Below are 19,984 nucleotides of genomic sequence, written 5' to 3'. Positions count from 1 at the left end.
CATCAGGTCATTAGGGAACAATTGAGCCCATTACTTATGCAGAGCACTAAACTGCAAAATCGTTGGTATCTTCCCAGCAAGATTCCTTCTTCAGCATTAAAATGAGATCCATATTCAAGGAATTCCCAGAATCCATGTTTTACGAGGTATCAGATATTAGACATTTGATATCAAAAATCATGACCTAAGTATAAGTGTTGCATGGCACTCAATAAACACAGATGCGGCATCTGTATCTTTTTTTTAATTTTTATTTTTATTAGTTGTGTTTGTAGTACATAATGATTACATTCATCAGGGGAAGTTAGTGTGTATATATAATGCATCTTAATTCTTTTTTTTATTCCCTTCTGCTTTCCTTCTTCCTGTCTCCTTCCACCTCTTGGTCACTTTTCCTTTGGCAAGAGATCTTTGTGTGTTTTTGTGTGTCTTTTACATTCTTCCCCAGAATGAGAGGATATGCTTCACAATCTGTTTCAGTTTTAGTACATGAAAGATGTCACTGAATATAAAGTTCTGCCCTCTTTGAGTTAGTCCAACAGCTAGTCTTGATGAGGTACATCATACAGTGAATAAACTGGCCACCTTGCTATTTCTAAACCTTTTCAAGTGCTATTTCTAAACCTTCTCAACCTTTTCAACCGACATAGTAAATCTAGGTATAGCATGCAGCAAAATTAACCAATGTAATAATCATTGTAACCACAGATTTCCATCTCATACATACAAGTAAAGTTTAGATGCTACCATCCTTGACATTAACCAATTATAAGGTGCTTCAAACTTCTTTTGAGGAACCTGGGGAGCCAACTACCAATAGACTGCTACAAGGCATTTTTTCAGAAATTTAGCTTTAGGCTCAACTCCAATCTTAGCTCCTCTTTGTTTAAAACAAATTAGAATCATATGCTAGATACTACATATTCGAAGTAAATAACAATAACACCTTTTTTTACTGAACTCCTAAAAAAAAATCACTATTGAACAGAGAGGAAGACCTTTTAGATATTTTTTGAAGAGAATGCAAAGCTTGGATATGCAAAGAATGAACTACAAATATGGGATAATTCAGATCTTAATAAACTCATATGTAAAAAATGATACATATCACACAATCCAATATCTTCATAGTGAATACAAGCTTCTTTATATGCAGCTGCCACTGGAATTCAAGAAAAAGATAGATGACTACCTGAAACTAATAGGCTTGAACCCGTTTCAGCACTTCTGCTTCAATGAGTCCAACATAATAAAGCTAGGTATAGCGTGCAGCAAAAGTAGCCAATGTAATATTCATTGCAACCACAGATTTCCATCTCATACATACAAAGCATGGATGAAGCCATATATTTGCCAAATCAAACACAGAAAAAGCCTTAGGTATCCATACCAGATGCTGGCCTAGGGTTTGTTTGTGCACAAGTAAATGTCATGAAACGAAGGATTGTTTTTAAAGACAGTAGCTTTCATTACTGGGATTTGTCTATTCTAGAAGATCAAAATTACCCAGCACCTAATCCCTTTTCAATGATATTTCCTCTTTCTTAGGCTGAATCATCTGTAAACTTTTTCACTGGATTTTGTTTGAAATGCCTCAAATAGATGCCCTTAAGAAGAGCAAATTCCTGAGTGCAAGTTGAAAAAAAAAAGGAAAAATAGCATTTACTTTTAGGGTTACATAGTTTGGGAGGGGGTGCAAATGATTGAATGACCAAATTCAAGTGATATCTAATCCTGTGCTTATGAAAAATTAATATGCCATCAGAGGAATCACAAGTATAGCTAAGATTAATGAAAGGCGCTTAAAAAATTACAAGCACACAAACTGATTTGATTAAAATATAATCTCACTGGTCGTCCTGTAATATTCTTCAACTTATCCACATCTATTCTGTCAGATGGTTATGATTAAAAATAGGTCAATGGGAGGCTACTGATAGAAATCACATGCAAAATGCACATGCAATGAATAGTAGTGAGAATGTTCAGACAATTTAAAATGAATAAAAGCTTTTAATAAGCTTTGCAGGGTGTGGGGGGAGGAAAGGTTGATTGCAAGGAATGGATGGATGTGAGGGAATGAAAGGTTAAAGAGTCCAGCGTCTTACCAGGGTCTTTACTGGAGTTTTTGCCTTCGCTAATGTCTCTCTCACTTGGGTCTTTCTCATCATCCCCAGCCACTGCGGTAGGCTTACTAGTTCCTTCTGCCTCTTCACTTTGTTCTTCTGTTAAGAAAGGCACATAAATCAGTAGCTTTGAAAATTCTCCAAAATGTATACTAAGAAAACTAAAAATTTTGTTTGCAAATTGTCTTCAGATATTCTCACTCATAAAACATACAGATGTGCAAAATTTTATATTAGACCATAGTAAACACACCAATGTAAATTTTTATCTAGAACAATTTCATATTGAGAGCACCAATATGTACTGAGTTAAAAGTAAAAGAAATCATTGTTAGCAGAGTTTATGTTGAAAGCGATGAAAATATTAGGTGGAAAGCAAGTCTACGATTTCAACAGTAAGAAACCTGCATCAACATGGCCCCTGTTCCACGGATTTAAATAGGTATCACATTCTTAGAAACGATTCTTAGAAAAATAATGTGACATTAATGGATTACAGAAAAGACAGGTGCTATTCCTATGTTCAGAGTCTAAACCTTGGAGGTATTCTTTGATAGTTTGTTAAAGGAAGATATTGAAATTTCAGCTACCTTGGAGGATTTTTTTTTTTAAGTGGGAGCTATCTGGGACCTAGGACACAGCAAGGTATACTTCTGTGACAACTGCGTCACCCCACACCTCATTCACGGGTTCACACCAGCTAGATTACATGGAAATCCTCACAGTAACTCAAACCTATTTAATTATTCTGTAAATCTTAGCTATGCCACTGCTGGTAGACTAATCTGTTTATGCGGTTAGCCTCTACGCTGGGGCTGTGCAGCACTAATCCGTGAAAGGCCCACTGTTCTCTTTCATCCTGTGATCATTTGTCTCTCAGTATGCTGATGTCACATTTTAATGAATTTTTAGCAATCTGAGTAATGCCAGATAACCAAGCTTGCAACTCCCCACAGCATGGCATGCTGTTTTCATTGCAGCACAAAAAATAAAAATCATATTCCTCGGTTCAGGTAGGAATTACATAAATTAGGTGAAGAAGGTAAAATGGGATTTGAAGCACCAGGCTGCTCAATTTCATAAAAACTTTAATGACCATATAAATTAACCCTGGAAAGGCAAAAGGTCATCGACACACATTTGCATACACTCTTCTATTTGCTTTTGATAAGCAGAGCTTTTATGCAGAGAACATGATACAATTAACCCTTCAATAACCATACAAAACGTTGCTACGGACATTTTAAGTGTCAAGCATTAACTGAAAATTACACACTGAATAAAATTTTCATTGCAAATGCTATAGTGATTGAAAGGGGAAATCATGGCCCTTTCCACACCCCATGTTTTATTAATAACATTCTGACAACAGAATGAAATATCCACTGTCATATGTAGCAGCTGAGCACAAAAAAAAAAAAAAAAAAAAATCTATTTGGTGCCTCACTTGCAAGCCATGCTCTGCAACTGTGTGAGCAGAACAACAACAGAAGAGAGCAATTCTGGGCTTTGTTACAAGCTAAAGGGGAAACACAGATATTTAATGCATTCAAAGTAAGTCTGGTTCAACTATGAGTCTCCAAGACACCATACAAACCCATTTACTCTATTTGTCTCTGCATGGAAGCAAAGGTAAGGTCCTTAAGGGAGTTAGTCTTCTGAGGGCTTGGGGGAAGCTTCCCTTTCAAGAAAATGAACATGAAAACTTCAAGGTGACAGAGAACCAACTTTATCTGGCATTAGACTGCTTTCATCCATTTGTGCCAATTACGAGACTAACAGAGCTCCCTCCTTCCAGAGCCAGGCTGGGCTGGTGGGTTGGTAACCAAGATGGGTTTTTGAGCAGGGTGGAAGGCCGAAGTCGTGAGGAGATTGGACTGTGTTCCTGCCAAATCTACACATGTGGCAAAATAGCCAACGTCAGCCTCACGACAATTACTTTTCAACTCATCCTGGGGAAGGGATGCAAGATTTCTTTGAGTAGATTTACAGGACTTTTTCCCCAGGGCTGGAAAATGAAGTGTCAGAGTGCTACTGAGCATCCTTATCTTGAGGGGACATAAAATTGTGAGGGCTATCGCAACTCACATTAATAAAACATTGTGTCAAGGAAAAAGAAGGAAAATTATGAAGGCACTAAAAGAAAAGCTACAGTATAATCTGGGTCTCATCAGACAGATTTTGCAAGGTCCTCTTCTTCATTTTCTGGTATGTGTTTTAAGTGTGAGAGAAATTCCCAGACATGTTCTTCTATACATCACTGTGGTGTCTGACCTCAGCCTGACCCTGGCAACAGTTTGAGAAATCTGAACGTGAACAAAGACTCTGTGTCCGCAGCAGGGAAAGATTGTGGGATACACTCTCCCCATCAACTTAATCGCAAACAGCAGTTCTGAGGCCATAACTTTGCTCAGCAGCTCCAAGCCACAACTTATAACCCTTAGAGGTGGATTTGCCTGCAATATTCCTGGTCCTGTGACTTTCTTTCCCTCTCTCTTTTCAGTTCTTCCTTTGAAGTAGGCAGGCAATTAGCTGTAATGCTCAAGCAATTCAGACCTGTTTTGTGGTTTGGAAGGTGAAAGCTGTTTATTACAGGTAGGCTCTTTGGAGCCATAAGAACTTTGCAAATTTTTAATCATGCAAAAAATAATCACAAGGTAACTTATACACACCATAAAGTTTCATATAAGTTATAATAAAAAGTCACTTTCCTTTTCAAAGAGAGTTTTAGAATTAAATTTGACATTCCTCATAAAAATATACTTTGGATTCAAGAGCAGTAATGTGAAGAAACCACTTTCTCTACAAAACCCATAGGTTAGGTTTGGGGTTTGGGGAAAGAATGGCTACATTCTAGTAGTCAAGTACCATGTTTCCACAATTATAAAAGGCCCCAAAACATAAGATGTTGGTAAGAAAAATGTAACACTAAGTGTATTAAAGGAAAACTTTCTAACTGAGGGGTATAAACATATCACGAAAAATTCCAAAATAAAGATGCTAAAGCAGCTTTATTTTTGTCAGTGTCTCTTCTAGCTAAGGCATCTGAATTGCTGCATCCCCTAATTGAGTAGGTCAAGAGCAAGGGCTGAGAATACGCATTTCTAACAAACTGGCAGGTGCTGCTGATGTTTTGGGCCAAGTCACATTTTGTAAATACCACTAAGAAATACCAACTGTTTGTAATATTGCCTCCCTCCCTATCTGCACCATTAGATTTCTTTTATTATCTAGGCCAAGTTTTCTTCAGTGCATAACCTCCACTTCATCCTTCATGCTCAACCTGGAAAATGTCTCAATATCTGGAAAAATGGAGTTAATAATATGTACCACCTAGGTTTGTCTATGAAAACCAATCAACATAGAGCCTAGCATAAAAATCAGTATTTAGTAAAAATGATACTTGGGTCACTTGTGTTGCTATTATATACTGTGTCCTTTACCCCAGAAGTCTTCTCTGGATTTTGATTACTTGTCTAGAAAGTTCTATTTTTCTTCTTGTGCCCTGATGCCTAACAGTCTCACTATTTACCTTCATATGTGGAAATTATCTTTGCATTACCTATTTGCCTTATCAGTAAACATTTTCTATAAATAGTAATTATTTTATTTATCTTTGTGCCAGAAGTATCTGGAATATGGTAGGAAGGCAAGACAAACGGCATGCAACACTGAATAAATTGAACAAGCAACCCAGGGGAAGGAGAGTCCCCTCTTTCCTCCACTCCCCTAGTCCCCTTCAATAAAATTTAGAAGCAGTATTTGGTTTTATTTTGGTTATGTGGTTTGGGTTTATTTGGTTTTGTATTTTCTCTCTATTATTAAGTCTCATTCATTACTAAGTCATCTCAAAATAAATAAATAAATAAATAAATAAAACCTGGCTTCTTTTTACACCAATTATTCTTCTCGAAGTCACCAATGACCTCCATGCTGTGAGATCCTACAGGTCGCTTCTCTGCATCCTAAGTTCCATTTCTCAACAGAGGTCACTGCTCTCTTTTACTTTGAAAACATACCTCTTTTGGATTTCATTTTCTCCGAATGATTTTGTTTTGCTGTTCCTCTCTGAAAGTTCCTCTTCATTTCCCTTTGCTGAGGACTCCACTAAGTAAATACTGAAGCCCTCCAGCCTTGGTCTTAAGCCCTCTTCTCTATCTACATTTTCTCGGTGAATGATCCCAGACCTGTGGTTTTAAATCACATATTTCTATAAGGGTGTCTAAATGGCATGCCAAATTTGATGAACTCAAACCAGAACTTTGGATCTCTGCTTAACATGTCTCTCTCCATTTTTCTCCCATCTCAGTGAACTGTGGCACCATGTGCTAGAAGCAGTTCTTACACTTTTCCTCTTACATGCTTTCTGCCATCAACCAAGTCTAACATGTCTTCTTCTGAATCCATCCACCTCTTTAACTTTTCCTGGTCAATATCTTTAGCCTCTTATCTGTGCTATTAAAATGGTCTCATAACTAGTTAAGACATACTAGTAATTTATCCTGCAAGCCTAAAAAGCAAGCCATTCTTTTGCTTGAACTCTGGCACAGCTGACCATTTCACCTAGAGTAACATGAAGTCCTTACCATGGCTGCACTGATGAGGCCCTTGCTTGCTTTTCTGAACACATTTTGTGCCGTTGTCCTCCTCACCCACTCCCCCCATGCCAGGCTCCTTTCTCTTCCTGGAATGTGACCAACTCTCTACTCAAATTCCTTGCATAATTAGCCCCTTCTAATACTTCAGGACTCAACTCACCTGTCACTTTCACAGAAGACTTATTTGATCAATTCTAAAGTAGCACATCACCTGTCACACAAGTAAGGGGTTATTCTACTGGAATCACCATCACCTGCAGGTCTTAGATAATCACAGACTACTGGAACCCATCACCAGTGTTTCTGATTTGCTCAGCTCAGAGTGGGGCTCAGCCTTTGTATTCTTAGACATTCTTGAGTGGAACATGCTTCAAGAAATACTGCTCTGGCCTATTACCTCTTTCACCACCTTTACCACATTTCCTGCAATCTGAAAATTCCCTGTGTCGGTGTGTAGATATATCATCTAACGAAAGGTGCTGCTATTGTCTTATTCACGAACACTGGGCAATAGTCTTTGGCACACAGAGACTAATATTTGAGTAAAACTGATGAGTCCTAGTTTTATTACATGGTGGCCTGATCTCATCAAAAAACTGGAATAAATCAGAAAAGAGAGACTGTTGCAGAAAGAATGGTATAGCTTGTCATTTATCTTTCATGCAGAACATCTAGATGATACTATCCACAATATCTAAATCTACGCATCTCAGAGAAACTGAGGTAAAGATTTAAATTTCAATGTCTTTTTTAAAAAACAACAAAGTGTATTGGTAGGCAATGGAGCATTTTAAACTCAATATTATTGTTATAACTCTTGCCTTTTTGCTATCTTAAGCCAAAGTCATTAACAACTTATTGGTTTAAGATGGGGTAGGACAAATTAATTCTAGTTTATCTTAAATATGCTTTTTAATTTTTAAGGAAGATTTTTTTTTGTTGTTTTGTTTGTTTTTAGTACCAGGAATGAAACTCTCCACCTCACACTTGCTAGACAGGTACTGTGCTGCTAAGCTACATTCCCAGATCTTACGATCTGTAATTTTGTAGAGAAAATAGCACACAAAATTTAGAAAATATCAATAAGTATACACCTTTCCTTTTTAAACGAACACTTCTGAGCAAAATCTTTTCTTCATTTGCAAGATCTTTTTTTTAAGTATTTCATTTTCCCACCATGGATGCAAAAGACTTTTTGTTAGCATTTCTTCTATATAGTACGTTGCTACTCCCAGTAAATGTACTTCTCACTGATATCATATTATATAATGAAAATACATAGATAAGTTTCTTTTTAAATTATCTGAATATCATGAACCTAAGAAGCTGTAACTGCCATTTTTAGTATATGCTTATACATATGTACACAGAGAGACTAGTGAATGTGTTCACATGAATATACCAAGTCCAATGAATCCATTAATTAACTGAAAATAATCTCATATTAGTAATACATGTTATATAAAATGAATGATTTTGGTAAAATTTCATAGTGTATTAATGTAGCTGTAAGAAATTGTCAAGCTGAAGTTACTTATTTTTTTATGGAGCTAAAAAATCTACATGCAAAAAATACAGAAGAGTTGAGAGATAAACGTTACATACTTCAGAAGAATTATATCAAAGCAAATAGTAGATCTAAATGAAAAACATAAAACTTTTAGACAACTAGATAGGGAATGACCTGGAGTTTACAACAACTTTTTAGATAACACCACAAACATAAAACCCATAAGAGAATTGATAAGCTCAACTTCATTAAAATTAATTTTTTTCTTTATGAATGACACTGTTAAGAGAATAAGGCAAGCCATTGCTTGAAAAAAATATTTACAAACAACATATCTTATGTACAAAATGTTAAAACTCAATTATAAATAATATCTCAATTTGAAAATAGTTCAAACACTTTAAGGGATATCTTATCAAAGATGATTTGCAGATAGTGAATAATTACAGAAAAGGCATTCCCCCTATCACAGGTCATCAGTGAATTGCAAATAAAAGCAACAAAATACCTCTGCACACCTATTAAAATGGCCAAAATCCAGAATATTGACATAAAATGCTGGTGAGGATGAGAGTGACAGGATCATCGCTGGTACTTTGGAATAGTTTGATGGTTTCTTATAAAATTGGACCTATCTTACCATATTATCTAGCAGTTTTGCTCCTTGATATTTACACAAAAGAAATGAAAATTATTGTACACATAGAAACCTGTATTCAGAGGTTTACAGGAGCTTTATTTACAACTGCCAAAACTAAGATGCAAGTACTATGCCCTTATAAGTAGAGAATGGATAAGCTCATAGATCCAGACAATAGAATATTATTCAATGCTAAAAAGAAGTGAGCTTTCAACACATGAAAAAATTAAATGCATATTACTAGGTGAAAAAAGTCAATCTGAAAAGGCTATAAACTCTATAACTCCAATATACAACATTCTAGAAAAGCCCAAAATATGGAGACAGAAAAGAGGCAGTGTTTTTCACAAGTGTGGGTTGGAGAATGAATTGGTTGGGTGCATTATGTTTAAAAGTAGTGAAACTATTCTACATAAAACGATGGATGTAGGTCCAAACCTCCAATATGTACATCACCAAAAGTCATCCCTGGTGTGAACTATGTGGTATGTCAATGGATATTCATCAGTCATATATACAACAATCACAGGTAGGATGGGGATAATGATGGAGGTTAAGTATGTACAGGGGTAGGTGGGACACATGAAATCTACCTTTCTCTCAAGCTTGCTGTTGCTATAAGGTGCTCTAAAAGTCAAAGGCACCTTACAAATGCTTCCAAACATTGGACATTGATTGGCTTTTCATTATTTTGTACAAGAGATCTGACCACATCTAAGTAGACCTGTTCAAGAGAATATTTATCACATAAATGATTAGTAACAAATGCAACTCATCTAGGATGAGGCAAGATTTTGAAAATAATAGGAATAATTACCTGAGGTTGCTCTCAATTGCTGCTCTGTAAGATCATCCTCACAGGTCCTGGTCCCCAAAGTGGCAGTTTCTGCAGAGATCATTGGAATGAAAAGTATTTATCATTTCATATTCAGCTCTTATATCATAGCAAATATGACAAAAACCCCAGCTTTCAGAAGAGGTAGGTACCAGGTAAAGCTCAAGTGAGTCTGTGTCAAACCATGCACTCTGGTGAGCAGTGGTTGGCAGAGTCCAAATTTAATTCTCAATGGTCAGCAGCATGTGATAAATACAACAATAAAGATAAAATATGGAACTGAAAAAGACACATTCTGAGTTTTATGTTTTAGCTAGTTGACTAAGGGTACATTAATGGGTTATGTGTTTAATGGCAATGACGTACTACATAGACTGTGAACTTCCTTTTACTTATAAGAAACCCAAAAGAAGAGAAAAAGAGATCATTATTTAATAGCCATTGTGAAAGAACAAAGGAAACGTCAGACAGTTGAGGCAAAACCTGAAGAATAAGTCCAAGTCAGCAACAACTCCATATTTTTGTTTTGCTCTTTTATTTGAACACCAAAGCCAAAATAGTTCTAAATTCAACCCCCAAACATAGATCATGTTCACCAAATTGCATTCATATTGTTTTTTCCTCTGTTGTATAAAGTCTATTTTATTTAAAAAAAAAAAAAGCAAAAATTTAAAAAAGAATCCCGGAAGTATCTTTCAAGAGTTCATTATTTCTCCATAGCGAATCCTCATTCCCCTCTGCCTGTGTTTTCTTGTCACATCTCTCTCTATTCCTTCCATCACCTTCTCATTCCTGATGATTTCAATAGCTTCTAAAACATGCCTTCTCCCCTCAAATTCCTTGTCTTTCTACTCTAATACTTAACCAGTGTCCTAAGAAGAATCCTTTAAGAATATAGAATCTTGAGTACAAGTCACAGCTCTATTATATTTCCAAGAGGATTTTGACCTCTTTATGCCTCAGATCCTTTATGTATAAAGGTAGAAGTATATAAATAGTTCAATAATTCTTAGAAAAAATGCTTAATACAAACAAAAGCACAATATGAGATAGATTTCAAAGTCAGGAAATTGTAGATGTTATCAAGATGTGACAAATGTCACACGTTTCTTACACAACCAAAGAAAATCATGTCTGCCTAATATTTCCAGACAATAGCACCTCTGGTTGATTATAAAGGATTTAATTAAACAAACAATTAACCCTGAAAATAGAACTGCATAACAAGGCACTATTACTGCATTTACTAATTGTTTTTCCCACTGCTTACAAAACCTTTGGCCTTTAGTGGTAATCTATTTAAAAACAACACAATCATAATAGTGCTCCCCAAGCATGCATGCCCTCTGTCTCTGTCTCTGTCTCTGTCTCTCTCTCTCTCTCTCTCTCTCTCTCTCTCTCTCTCATGCTTTTCATATTTTAAATTAATCTTGAAAGGAAAAATTCCTCCTCAGTCCTTGCTTGTAAGTCAAGAAGTTACTTCCAAGTAGATCACTGCCCTGATGTACATCTATGTGTCACTCAAGAAGATTTCCTTCTTTCTCTTGGTAAATTTGCATGATTTTAAGGCTTGACCAGTGTTGTCCATATGATTTTAAATGTCTGTTTTCATCTCCTCCTGTTGACCTTCTAGCTTTCTCTCAAAACAAAAAGTAAGTGCTCCCAGAGCTCGCTAGATGTCCATCTATCTATCCATCTATCTGTCTGTCTCTGTCTCAATTCTCATCAAGATGCACTGTAATAAGATTTTACGTGCTCCACTATACTTCTCAAATAAATTGTAAGCTACCTGAGAGTGCTTTTTTCATTTTCACAAGTCCCAAGTGAAGACAGAGGAAGGCATATCACAGTCACCTAAGATACTATTATTCCCAATATCTACATTCTATATCCTGAAATAGATTAGGCTCAAAGTGAGAATTCAAAAATGCTTCCCAAAGCCCTATCAATGATACCAAACGCAGATCAATTACATAGATTAATGTGCATACATAAAAATAAAAACATGGTTTCTTATATTTTTCTACCAAAAATAAAAATACAATTTATTGAAGAATCCTTACACACACATACATGTGCATGTGCACACACACACATGCACACCATCACTGTATTATGTAGAACTCGCTATTCCTATTTTAAATATCCGTGGCACCTAACTGAATTTGAGCAAGTAACAGCTGCCCCGTGATGATTAATAGAAATAAAAATAAAACAATGACAGATTTTTGAATTTGCATATTCCCAAGTAGTATGACAAGCTATTTGTACAGAAACAGTCATGAAATCCTCAGAATAAAATCATGAAGCAATTATTAATTCTCATTTTTAAATTAGGAGACTTCAAGTGGTAGATTTACTTGTTCTAGGTCATCGAATTGAAAGCTTAGAACCTAGAATAAAAATGTATGTTGTAAAAGCTGGGAAATTTAAAGCACTCACATATCCATTTGTAAATACTATGACTTTTGGAAGGTGAGACGTGTGTGTGTGTGTGTGTGAGAGAGAGAGAGAGAGAGAGAGAGAGAGAGAGAGAGAGAGAAGGGAAGAGAAAAGAGAAAGAGGAGAAGAGAAGAGAGGAGAGGAGAGGAGAGGAGAGGGGAGGGGGGGAGAGGAGAGAGGAGATAAAGGAGGGGAGAGGAAAGAGATGAGAGAGAGGAGAGGGGAGAGAATAAGGAAGGGGAGAGGAGAAGAGAGGGAAGCAGCATCAAAGCAAGGAAGGAAAAGGAAGGAGAAAGGGAGAGGAAGAGAAAAGGAAGAGTGGAAAAGAAAAGGGAGAAACAAGGAGAGGAGAGATAAATAGAGGGAGAGGAAGAGAGGGATTGATATTTCATTGGTCCTGTGAAAAAGATCTGACATTCCTAGAAATATTTATACTTCTTCGGGAGTACAACATGTAACCAAAAGATAATCTGGTGCTGTGCTAAAATGATTCAACTTGATAGCGATTTAAAGAAATGTACAAAAATATCACAACCAGAAACTGTATTTAGTTTCACAAATTAGGTCCTGTGGCACTTGGAAACTCCAGTGACAGCTACTTGTGCACATAATTTTATAAAGGAATGTGTATCAGTGTGTCTCAGAATTCATTTCACAGACTCAACATTGTTACAGATTTTATACAATTGATATAAATATTTTAATAAAGGAGCTTTTAAATTCTCAGACTGATTGATCTATACTCTTCTGCCTGTTTAAAATGGAAAGCTTAAAACCTAGTTATGATACATCTCATCTTGCAATATTTCACTTTATAATTGTTCTGTAATCACAAAACCATGGCTGTTAGTGGGATCCTTCTCCTTAGCTGGTGATTTTATTAGATTACTAAATTGTATTTTCTGGCACCTGACCTTTCCTGCTTAGTCCTATTTAAAAACAATGCTGTTGACTTAGTTTATCCAGTATTCTACTCTATCCTGTCGATTTGGTGATGATAACACATTTGAAAATGGTCCAAATTACTCTACTTTTATTAACACAATGTAGGCATAACAGCAGTATTTTCTGTGGAATAGTGTATCGATCATCATAATCATCATCATCAACAACACTTTACAGAGTATCTGTTCTGTGCCTGGTACTGATTGACGGTCTTTATATGCATTTCAACATGCCCAGCAAGTGATCAAGATACAATTTCATCCCACCTGGTCTCAGGGATGCTTTGCTTTGATTTGCTTTCTTTTTCTTTTTTTTTTTTTTTTTTTTTTTTTTTTTTTTTTTTTTTTTTTTTTTGGCTGGTCTAGAACTTGAAATGATCCTCCTGCCCTAGCCTCCCTTGTACTGGGATTGTAAGTGTGCATCATGACACCTGGCTAGGGATGGTTTTCTTAACCACAATGGTACACTAAATAATATTTTTAAAATCCATAAAGTAGCTTTCTTCTGATTCTGCAACTATTTCTAGTGCATTTTTTTCATCTGGTCCAAAATCTGCTAATCATTTGCTCCTCTAGCTAAACTCAGAGTTATATCTAAAAAGACAAAACTTAATATCTAAATGCTTAGGGTGCCTATTTCCTTTTCTGATGGAAATAAAAGTTCTTTCAACCTTCTCTCTTTTTACTTGCACTACCACATCCATGGTAAAGCCTCTTCTCATTACTCCTTTTCACTTTTCTCTGTGTTGTATGAACAATATTTATCTCAGTTTAAAAAAAAAAACCTGGTAACTTTCATTCATTCAATAAAATTCTAGTAAATCTTCTTCCCCTTCATATTAAGAATAATATTTTCAAAAAATTGTATCACATACAAATCTCAGGAAAAGATCTAGAATTCACCTGTTTAAAACAGTCAAGATGTACATACATTTAATCTATGTTGTGAAAATAAATCTAATATGTACTTCATGACAATAACAGGCATGTACTTGTCACAGTATTCTCAGTAAAATTTGGAAAGCATTCAATACAAGTTCAGTAAAAACTAAAAGTTTAACAATAATGGATAGATGTACAATACTAAGCTATGAACTACAATAATAATGACAGTAGTTTTCCATTATCTGAATTCTGACTTCCCAGAGTTAAAGAGAGTCTGACAATGTTAAGTGGAAAATTCTAGAAACATGTAATTGTTAAGTTGAAAAATCATGTGCCATTCCGAATAGTATGATGAAACATAAAATCATCCCAATCCTTTCCACCTAGTACATAATTGGCCCTTTGTCCAGTGTATCCATGGTGTATTCACTACCCTTACTTTTCAGGTAGCAGACTGACTGTCAAGCTGGTGCAGCACTTGTGATCAAGAAACCCTTCTTTTACTTAATAACAGCCCCAAGGTACATGATCAGTGATCCTGCCAACTTGAATATGTTTGAGAAGCCCATGAAGTGGTTCTTTTAAGTGAAAAGGTAAAAGTTCTTGACTTAATAAAAGAAAAACCTTCAATGCTGAGCTTACTAAGCTCTACAGTGAGTTATTTTTATTAATCTTTTACTGTGGCTAGTCTATCACTTAAACTCTATCATAGGTATGCGCACCCAAGAAAAAAATATCTTACATATGGGGTTCAATACTATGGGTATTATCAGGCATAACCTAGCAGTCTATGGGAAGTATTCTCGCAGATAAAGAAATAACATATTTTGGGCTAAAAAACTTCCATATCTCAACCTTTCCCATTAATTTGTTAATGCATTAAGCAAAATGTTTAGCGTATGAAATAAAATGCTGGCACTAAAAAGTAACATCAAGTCAAATGTTCTCAAACAGTAAAGCAATCATCAGTAACATTTTGAACCAACTTACTGAATCTATTAAGATAAAATGAATTGAAATTTTTGAAACTGAAGAATGAGACTAAATTTCAAAATACTCTGCAAGTTGAAAGCAAATTTTGTTCCACAACTCTTCTAGTCATACACACACCCCCACTTCGCCTCATTTCTGGAGACATTCCTGCTTCAACCAGAGCTACGTGGTTAATTGAAAGGAAAATTGAAAGGCTCTGTGAATACAAGTGAAGATAGGTTGGAGCTCACTGATTTCCAAATAAGTTAGCATTTGTTGGAAACCTGGTAGGTGCTAGGCATGTAACATTCATTTCCCTACTAAATCCTCACAGTAATCTATAACAGAAAAATCACTGCTTTTTTTTTGGAAGAGATGAGACATCAAAGTTCAGACAGTAATTTTTTCCAAAGGCACAGAGGAGCATAAGGGAGGGTTTGGATGATTCTGCCTGATTCCAAATTCTGTAGTCCCCCCAGACCAGGAGGCCTCCGCGCAGACTCCAAGAGTTCTGATCCAAAAAGCTTGAAAACCGAACTTTTTTTTTTCTATTAAAAACCAGTTCAAACTCCTTCAAAGCAATTTCATCATAATGAGATTAATATATAAAAGGATACATCAAATCAACATCTGTTACTATAGTATCTTAGTAGTTTACATTTTAATTAAGATCTCTGATATTGCTCAGGCAGTACGAAAGTAAAATTAGTATTCAGATGAAACGAGTTTACAATGAAAAGTGATTTCAAGTGGTCTTCTCCATCCTTTTCCTATTTGTACACAACTACTGCTCTTCTAAAAAGCTGAGCAACTCAGCAAGCTACCAAATGATTTGGAGTCACCAAGCAACATCATCTTTGTTGATCTGTAAGTGCTTTCTCTTAAATTATGTCTTCTAGGCAGTAATAGACCAAAGTACATTGGCTGTTCCAGTGTTAATTATCTGAATGGGGTTGGACTTGTAATTTTTTGTTTTCTAGAAAGTAAATCCTCTTCACTCTGTCCGGTCTGGTTTTACCTAGAAGTTATTTTTATGCAGTAAGGGAGCAATAATCTCCTGGGGCATCCTAGGCGAAGAATGCATGATCCTTTTTTTTTTTCTTCTTTTTTTTTTTTTTGCTTCTTGAATCATCTGTGACCTCTGTGTAATGGGGCCTCAAATAAATTTAATAAGTTCCTGATATCAATTAGGTTCAATAAATGACTGATACATCTTCTTAATGTTTTATATTTTAGAGTGCTCTTCGCGAAATGCTTTTTTTTTTACTTTACTAATTTTAAGACATTTTTCTGTATAAGATTGTTTCATTTCTGATTGTCTTGAAATGAAAAGATTGAACTTTGCTGACCATAATTTGAGCACAATATTGTATTCCCATCATTTAAGCAATTGTCTGGTTACTCAGATTTAAATTCTATGGAATGTATTGTAGTTTCTATAGAGTCTGGAACATTGCATACCTCAGTTCATTGGGCTGGCTTTGCTGGAGTGCTGGTCAACACAGAAAATACCTCTGGCCAAAACCCAGATTCCTTCTTCATGTTAAGCACTTGCCAGTTATTTTAACTCTTCCTATCTCATGGTTAGCTTGTGTGTGTGTGTCTGTGAGGGTGTATTCAGAACATGTAAACTGAGATATAGTTTCTTAAAATTTTATTTCTATAACACAGTATTATTGACTACAGTTGATCTCTAGAACTTACCTAGATTGCTTATCTTAAGTTTTACACCTTGTGATTAATACCTCTCATTTGTCCTTCCCTCGGTTCCTGAAAACCACTATTCTGCTAGCTGTCCCCTGAACTTGCCTACCTTAGACATCTTCTGTAAGAAGAATCATGCAGTATTTGTATTTTTGTGTGTGGTTTTATTTTAGTTAGTGTAATCATCAAGGTTCAACAAAACTGGGCACATAGTAGGTCCAAATTTTTCTGTAATTATGTTTTCTCTGCTAGGAATTATAGATATTGATCGGGTACTCACCTGACATTCATGAGGCCCTGGGTTTAACTGATACCACTGTGAAATATATTTTAATAGAAAAGAAAACAAGTGGCTCTCTGGTAGTGCTTCCTTTTCAGTGTTATCTCTTTTGCAGTCTCCTTACAACAGCAATTCACCTTCAGGAATGGTGCATTGCTTCAGGAATGGCTCAGTCATTTTATTTAGCTCTTGGAAGCTTCAATAACTTTTCTTACACTTTTTATTCTCAAAGTGTCCTGCAGTAATAAGTGCCTCCCTTGAAGTCTGTACTATTTTTAAATAACTACTAACCATAGAGTTGAGTAGGTTTTATAACTTACAGAATATGTTCTCTATAGTCTGTGACTTCATTGTCCCCAAGATTTTATTTCAATCACAGTCAACGAGATAGTTGGGTATGGTGCTCTACAATCATTATGCTTGAAGCCATTCTTCACTTGCTGTGGAGAACTGGGGAAAAGGAACCTCTCTGTTGAAACAGCCATCGTTGTTTAAGCCATTTTAGATTCATTCATTTTGCTTGAAAAGTTTGAGCAAGCAAAGACAAAAGTAAGACATCAGTGATATAAAATTGCCTATTTTGACTATAGTAACCTCACTCTTAGAAGTCTGTATTATTCAAATTATTTCACTTGGAAGATGTTGATAATTCTTATGGATATATTTTGTGCTAAGGGAACAACCATGGTTTATAAAACCAATATCCTTGGATTTGAATCCCAGTGCTACAAATTTCTAGTTGACACCAAATAAGCTACTTTATGCCGCTACAATTCAGAATTCTACATATGAAAATAGAAGCAAATATTAAAAGATTTCAGCATAGTTTTGTAAAGTCAATGAATATTAAGTATATGATATTGAAGAAGTAGTGTATTATGCATTATTCTTCTCTTGCTTTAACCTTTCAGGACATGTTATTCAAAGAAAATCTACAGTAATTTGGTAATGTCCATTAAAATTATATTTATGTAAAATATACTAATACTCCACCAGTGTCTTAACTGGGCATTGTGGTACATGCTATAATCCCAGCACTCTGGGAAGAGGCTGAGGCAGGAGGATCATAAGTTCAAGCCCACTTTGGGAAACATAGCAACTTAGTAAGCCCTCTATTTTAATAAATAAATAAGAAATAAATAAATAATTTTTAAAAAGAACTAGGGATGTAGCCTAGTGCCACAGTCCTGAATTCAGTCCCCAGTAATGCGCACGTGCATACACACACACACACACACACACACACACACACACACACAAATAATATGTTACTTGTACAGCTATTTTTGAAAGGGCAAATGTGAGCAAGACTAAGTACTGGTATCCTAGGCAATATAATTTGAAATCGTTATAAGTCATGAGGCAAAAGCTCTACATGATATGAATATGGTACGTGTACAAATTACAAAGACTGTTCATTTGGCACTGGCTTAGTTATATGTAAAAGTTACAGTGATAGAAGATGAACTCTGAGGACTGGTTTTGGTACACAAGTCAGCTCTAAGTTTTCTCTTCAATAAAAGTTCTCTGTTTCCTCAATTTAAGCCTCCAATGTCCAACATCTAGTTAGAATACAGTTTGGGGAAAAGTTTCAAACAATGTCAGAATATATAGGTATGCAAATGTGGCAGGCTGAGAAAACTAAAAATCTTCATCTATGGACAAGTACTGGATTCGAGTCATTTGCTAGATTATTCCTTATTCATAACCATCTTAAGTGATACACTTGACTGACTGCATTGACCATGAAAGTATAAAATACTTGTTTCTTCTCCAAATCAATTTATAAAGAACAAAAGAAAATATTTTAGAACTTTCAGAAAGAGAAGGCGAAGCAGCAAATGTTCACAGTAAGGAAGAAAAAAGAAATCCAGTAAGGAATATTGACTCCATTTGTGGAAATTAAAATTAATCTATTAATGTACAAAACTAGTTCTTTTTTTAATCTGTAAATTAATTGTAAATACAATCTTTATATGGTACTTCCTAAATATTTAATGCTTCAAAATATTAGCATGGAATATATGACTACTGCTCATAATAAAATACTTTCTATGTTTATACACACAGGGTAAATTATTACTTTCCAAATGCATAATTACTTAATATGACCATAAAAAAAAAAACTTCAGATAACTAGATGGGTTCTTTTTACCAACACTAACATTGCTGAAATATATCTGCCATTAGTTTAAGATGCAGAAAAGATCTGTAAGTTATATGTAAATAATTCTTGTCCTTCCTTGATCTGGAATTTTCTGCATCTCACCACATTAGAAAATGGCGAATTACGTAGTTACAAACTCCCAAATTACACTTATAGAACTGACCAAGGATATGAAGGATACAAACATAAATGAAATACAGCTGAAGAGGGAAAGGTAGTAAAAGTGCATGCAGCTCCAGAAACGGAAGATCAGGAAAATCCAGCTGGAGCCAAGACTGAAGAATGTACTATTGGAACCTGCCATGAATTTTCAAGACAATACTTATGCATGTCCATGGAATATTTATTTAATAAATCATCCATCATTCATTAATGAGCAAACAAATTGATGCAATTTGGCAGTTTGCTTCTTTGGACTGTACTAGTAATAGAAAAAGCTTTCTGAGAATTAGCCAGTTTAATGTTCTCCTGTGCCTGAATATAAGAATTGACAAAAAGTTCCTGGATTCTTGGCAAAGTGAGTTTTAAGCAGGAGTACCACACTGTACTCTTTTACCATTGAGATGCTCTGTTCAGAGGGATTACACGGAGAGGATATATATATATATATATATGAATGGCACTAGAGCATCCTTTGTACTCCAATGCATTACTGCCTAGAAACATTCATAGAGAAAGAAATACTAATTCCACTGGAGAGAAAAGGAATGTTAAAATGTTTAAGATTGGAGTGAGAGAAAAGATGATGTGATCAATTTTGGACAGGAATTTGAATAGAGATGTTTAATAAACATTTAAATCGATGGATCTGGGTCTTGGAAGGAAAGTCTGAAGATATCTGGAAGTTGTAGTAACTGATGGCTTAAGAGTAAATGACATTC

The 19,984-nt window shown here is 35.4% G+C and overlaps 1 protein-coding gene across 4 annotated transcripts in view; it reads right to left on the bottom strand.

The window, feature by feature from the left end:
- Positions 1 to 19,984, bottom strand: part of Zfhx4 (zinc finger homeobox 4) — a 180,422-nt gene that overhangs the window by 22,330 nt on the left and 138,108 nt on the right. For all 4 annotated transcript variants that reach the window (XM_063257476.1, XM_063257478.1, XM_063257479.1 and 1 more), the window contains exons 5-6: positions 9,692 to 9,760; positions 2,109 to 2,225 (exon numbers count right to left, since the gene is read on the bottom strand). In XM_063257476.1, coding sequence (XP_063113546.1) covers positions 2,109 to 2,225; positions 9,692 to 9,760 — 186 coding nt within the window. The remainder of the gene's footprint in view (positions 1 to 2,108; positions 2,226 to 9,691; positions 9,761 to 19,984) is intronic.

Source organism: Cavia porcellus, unplaced genomic scaffold, assembly GCF_034190915.1.
Source record: "Cavia porcellus strain 051 isolate PalLab524CR breed Dunkin Hartley unplaced genomic scaffold, mCavPor4.1 scaffold_10, whole genome shotgun sequence".
Classification (NCBI taxonomy): Eukaryota; Metazoa; Chordata; class Mammalia; order Rodentia; family Caviidae; genus Cavia; species Cavia porcellus.
This window is presented reverse-complemented; position numbering and strand designations above follow the sequence as displayed.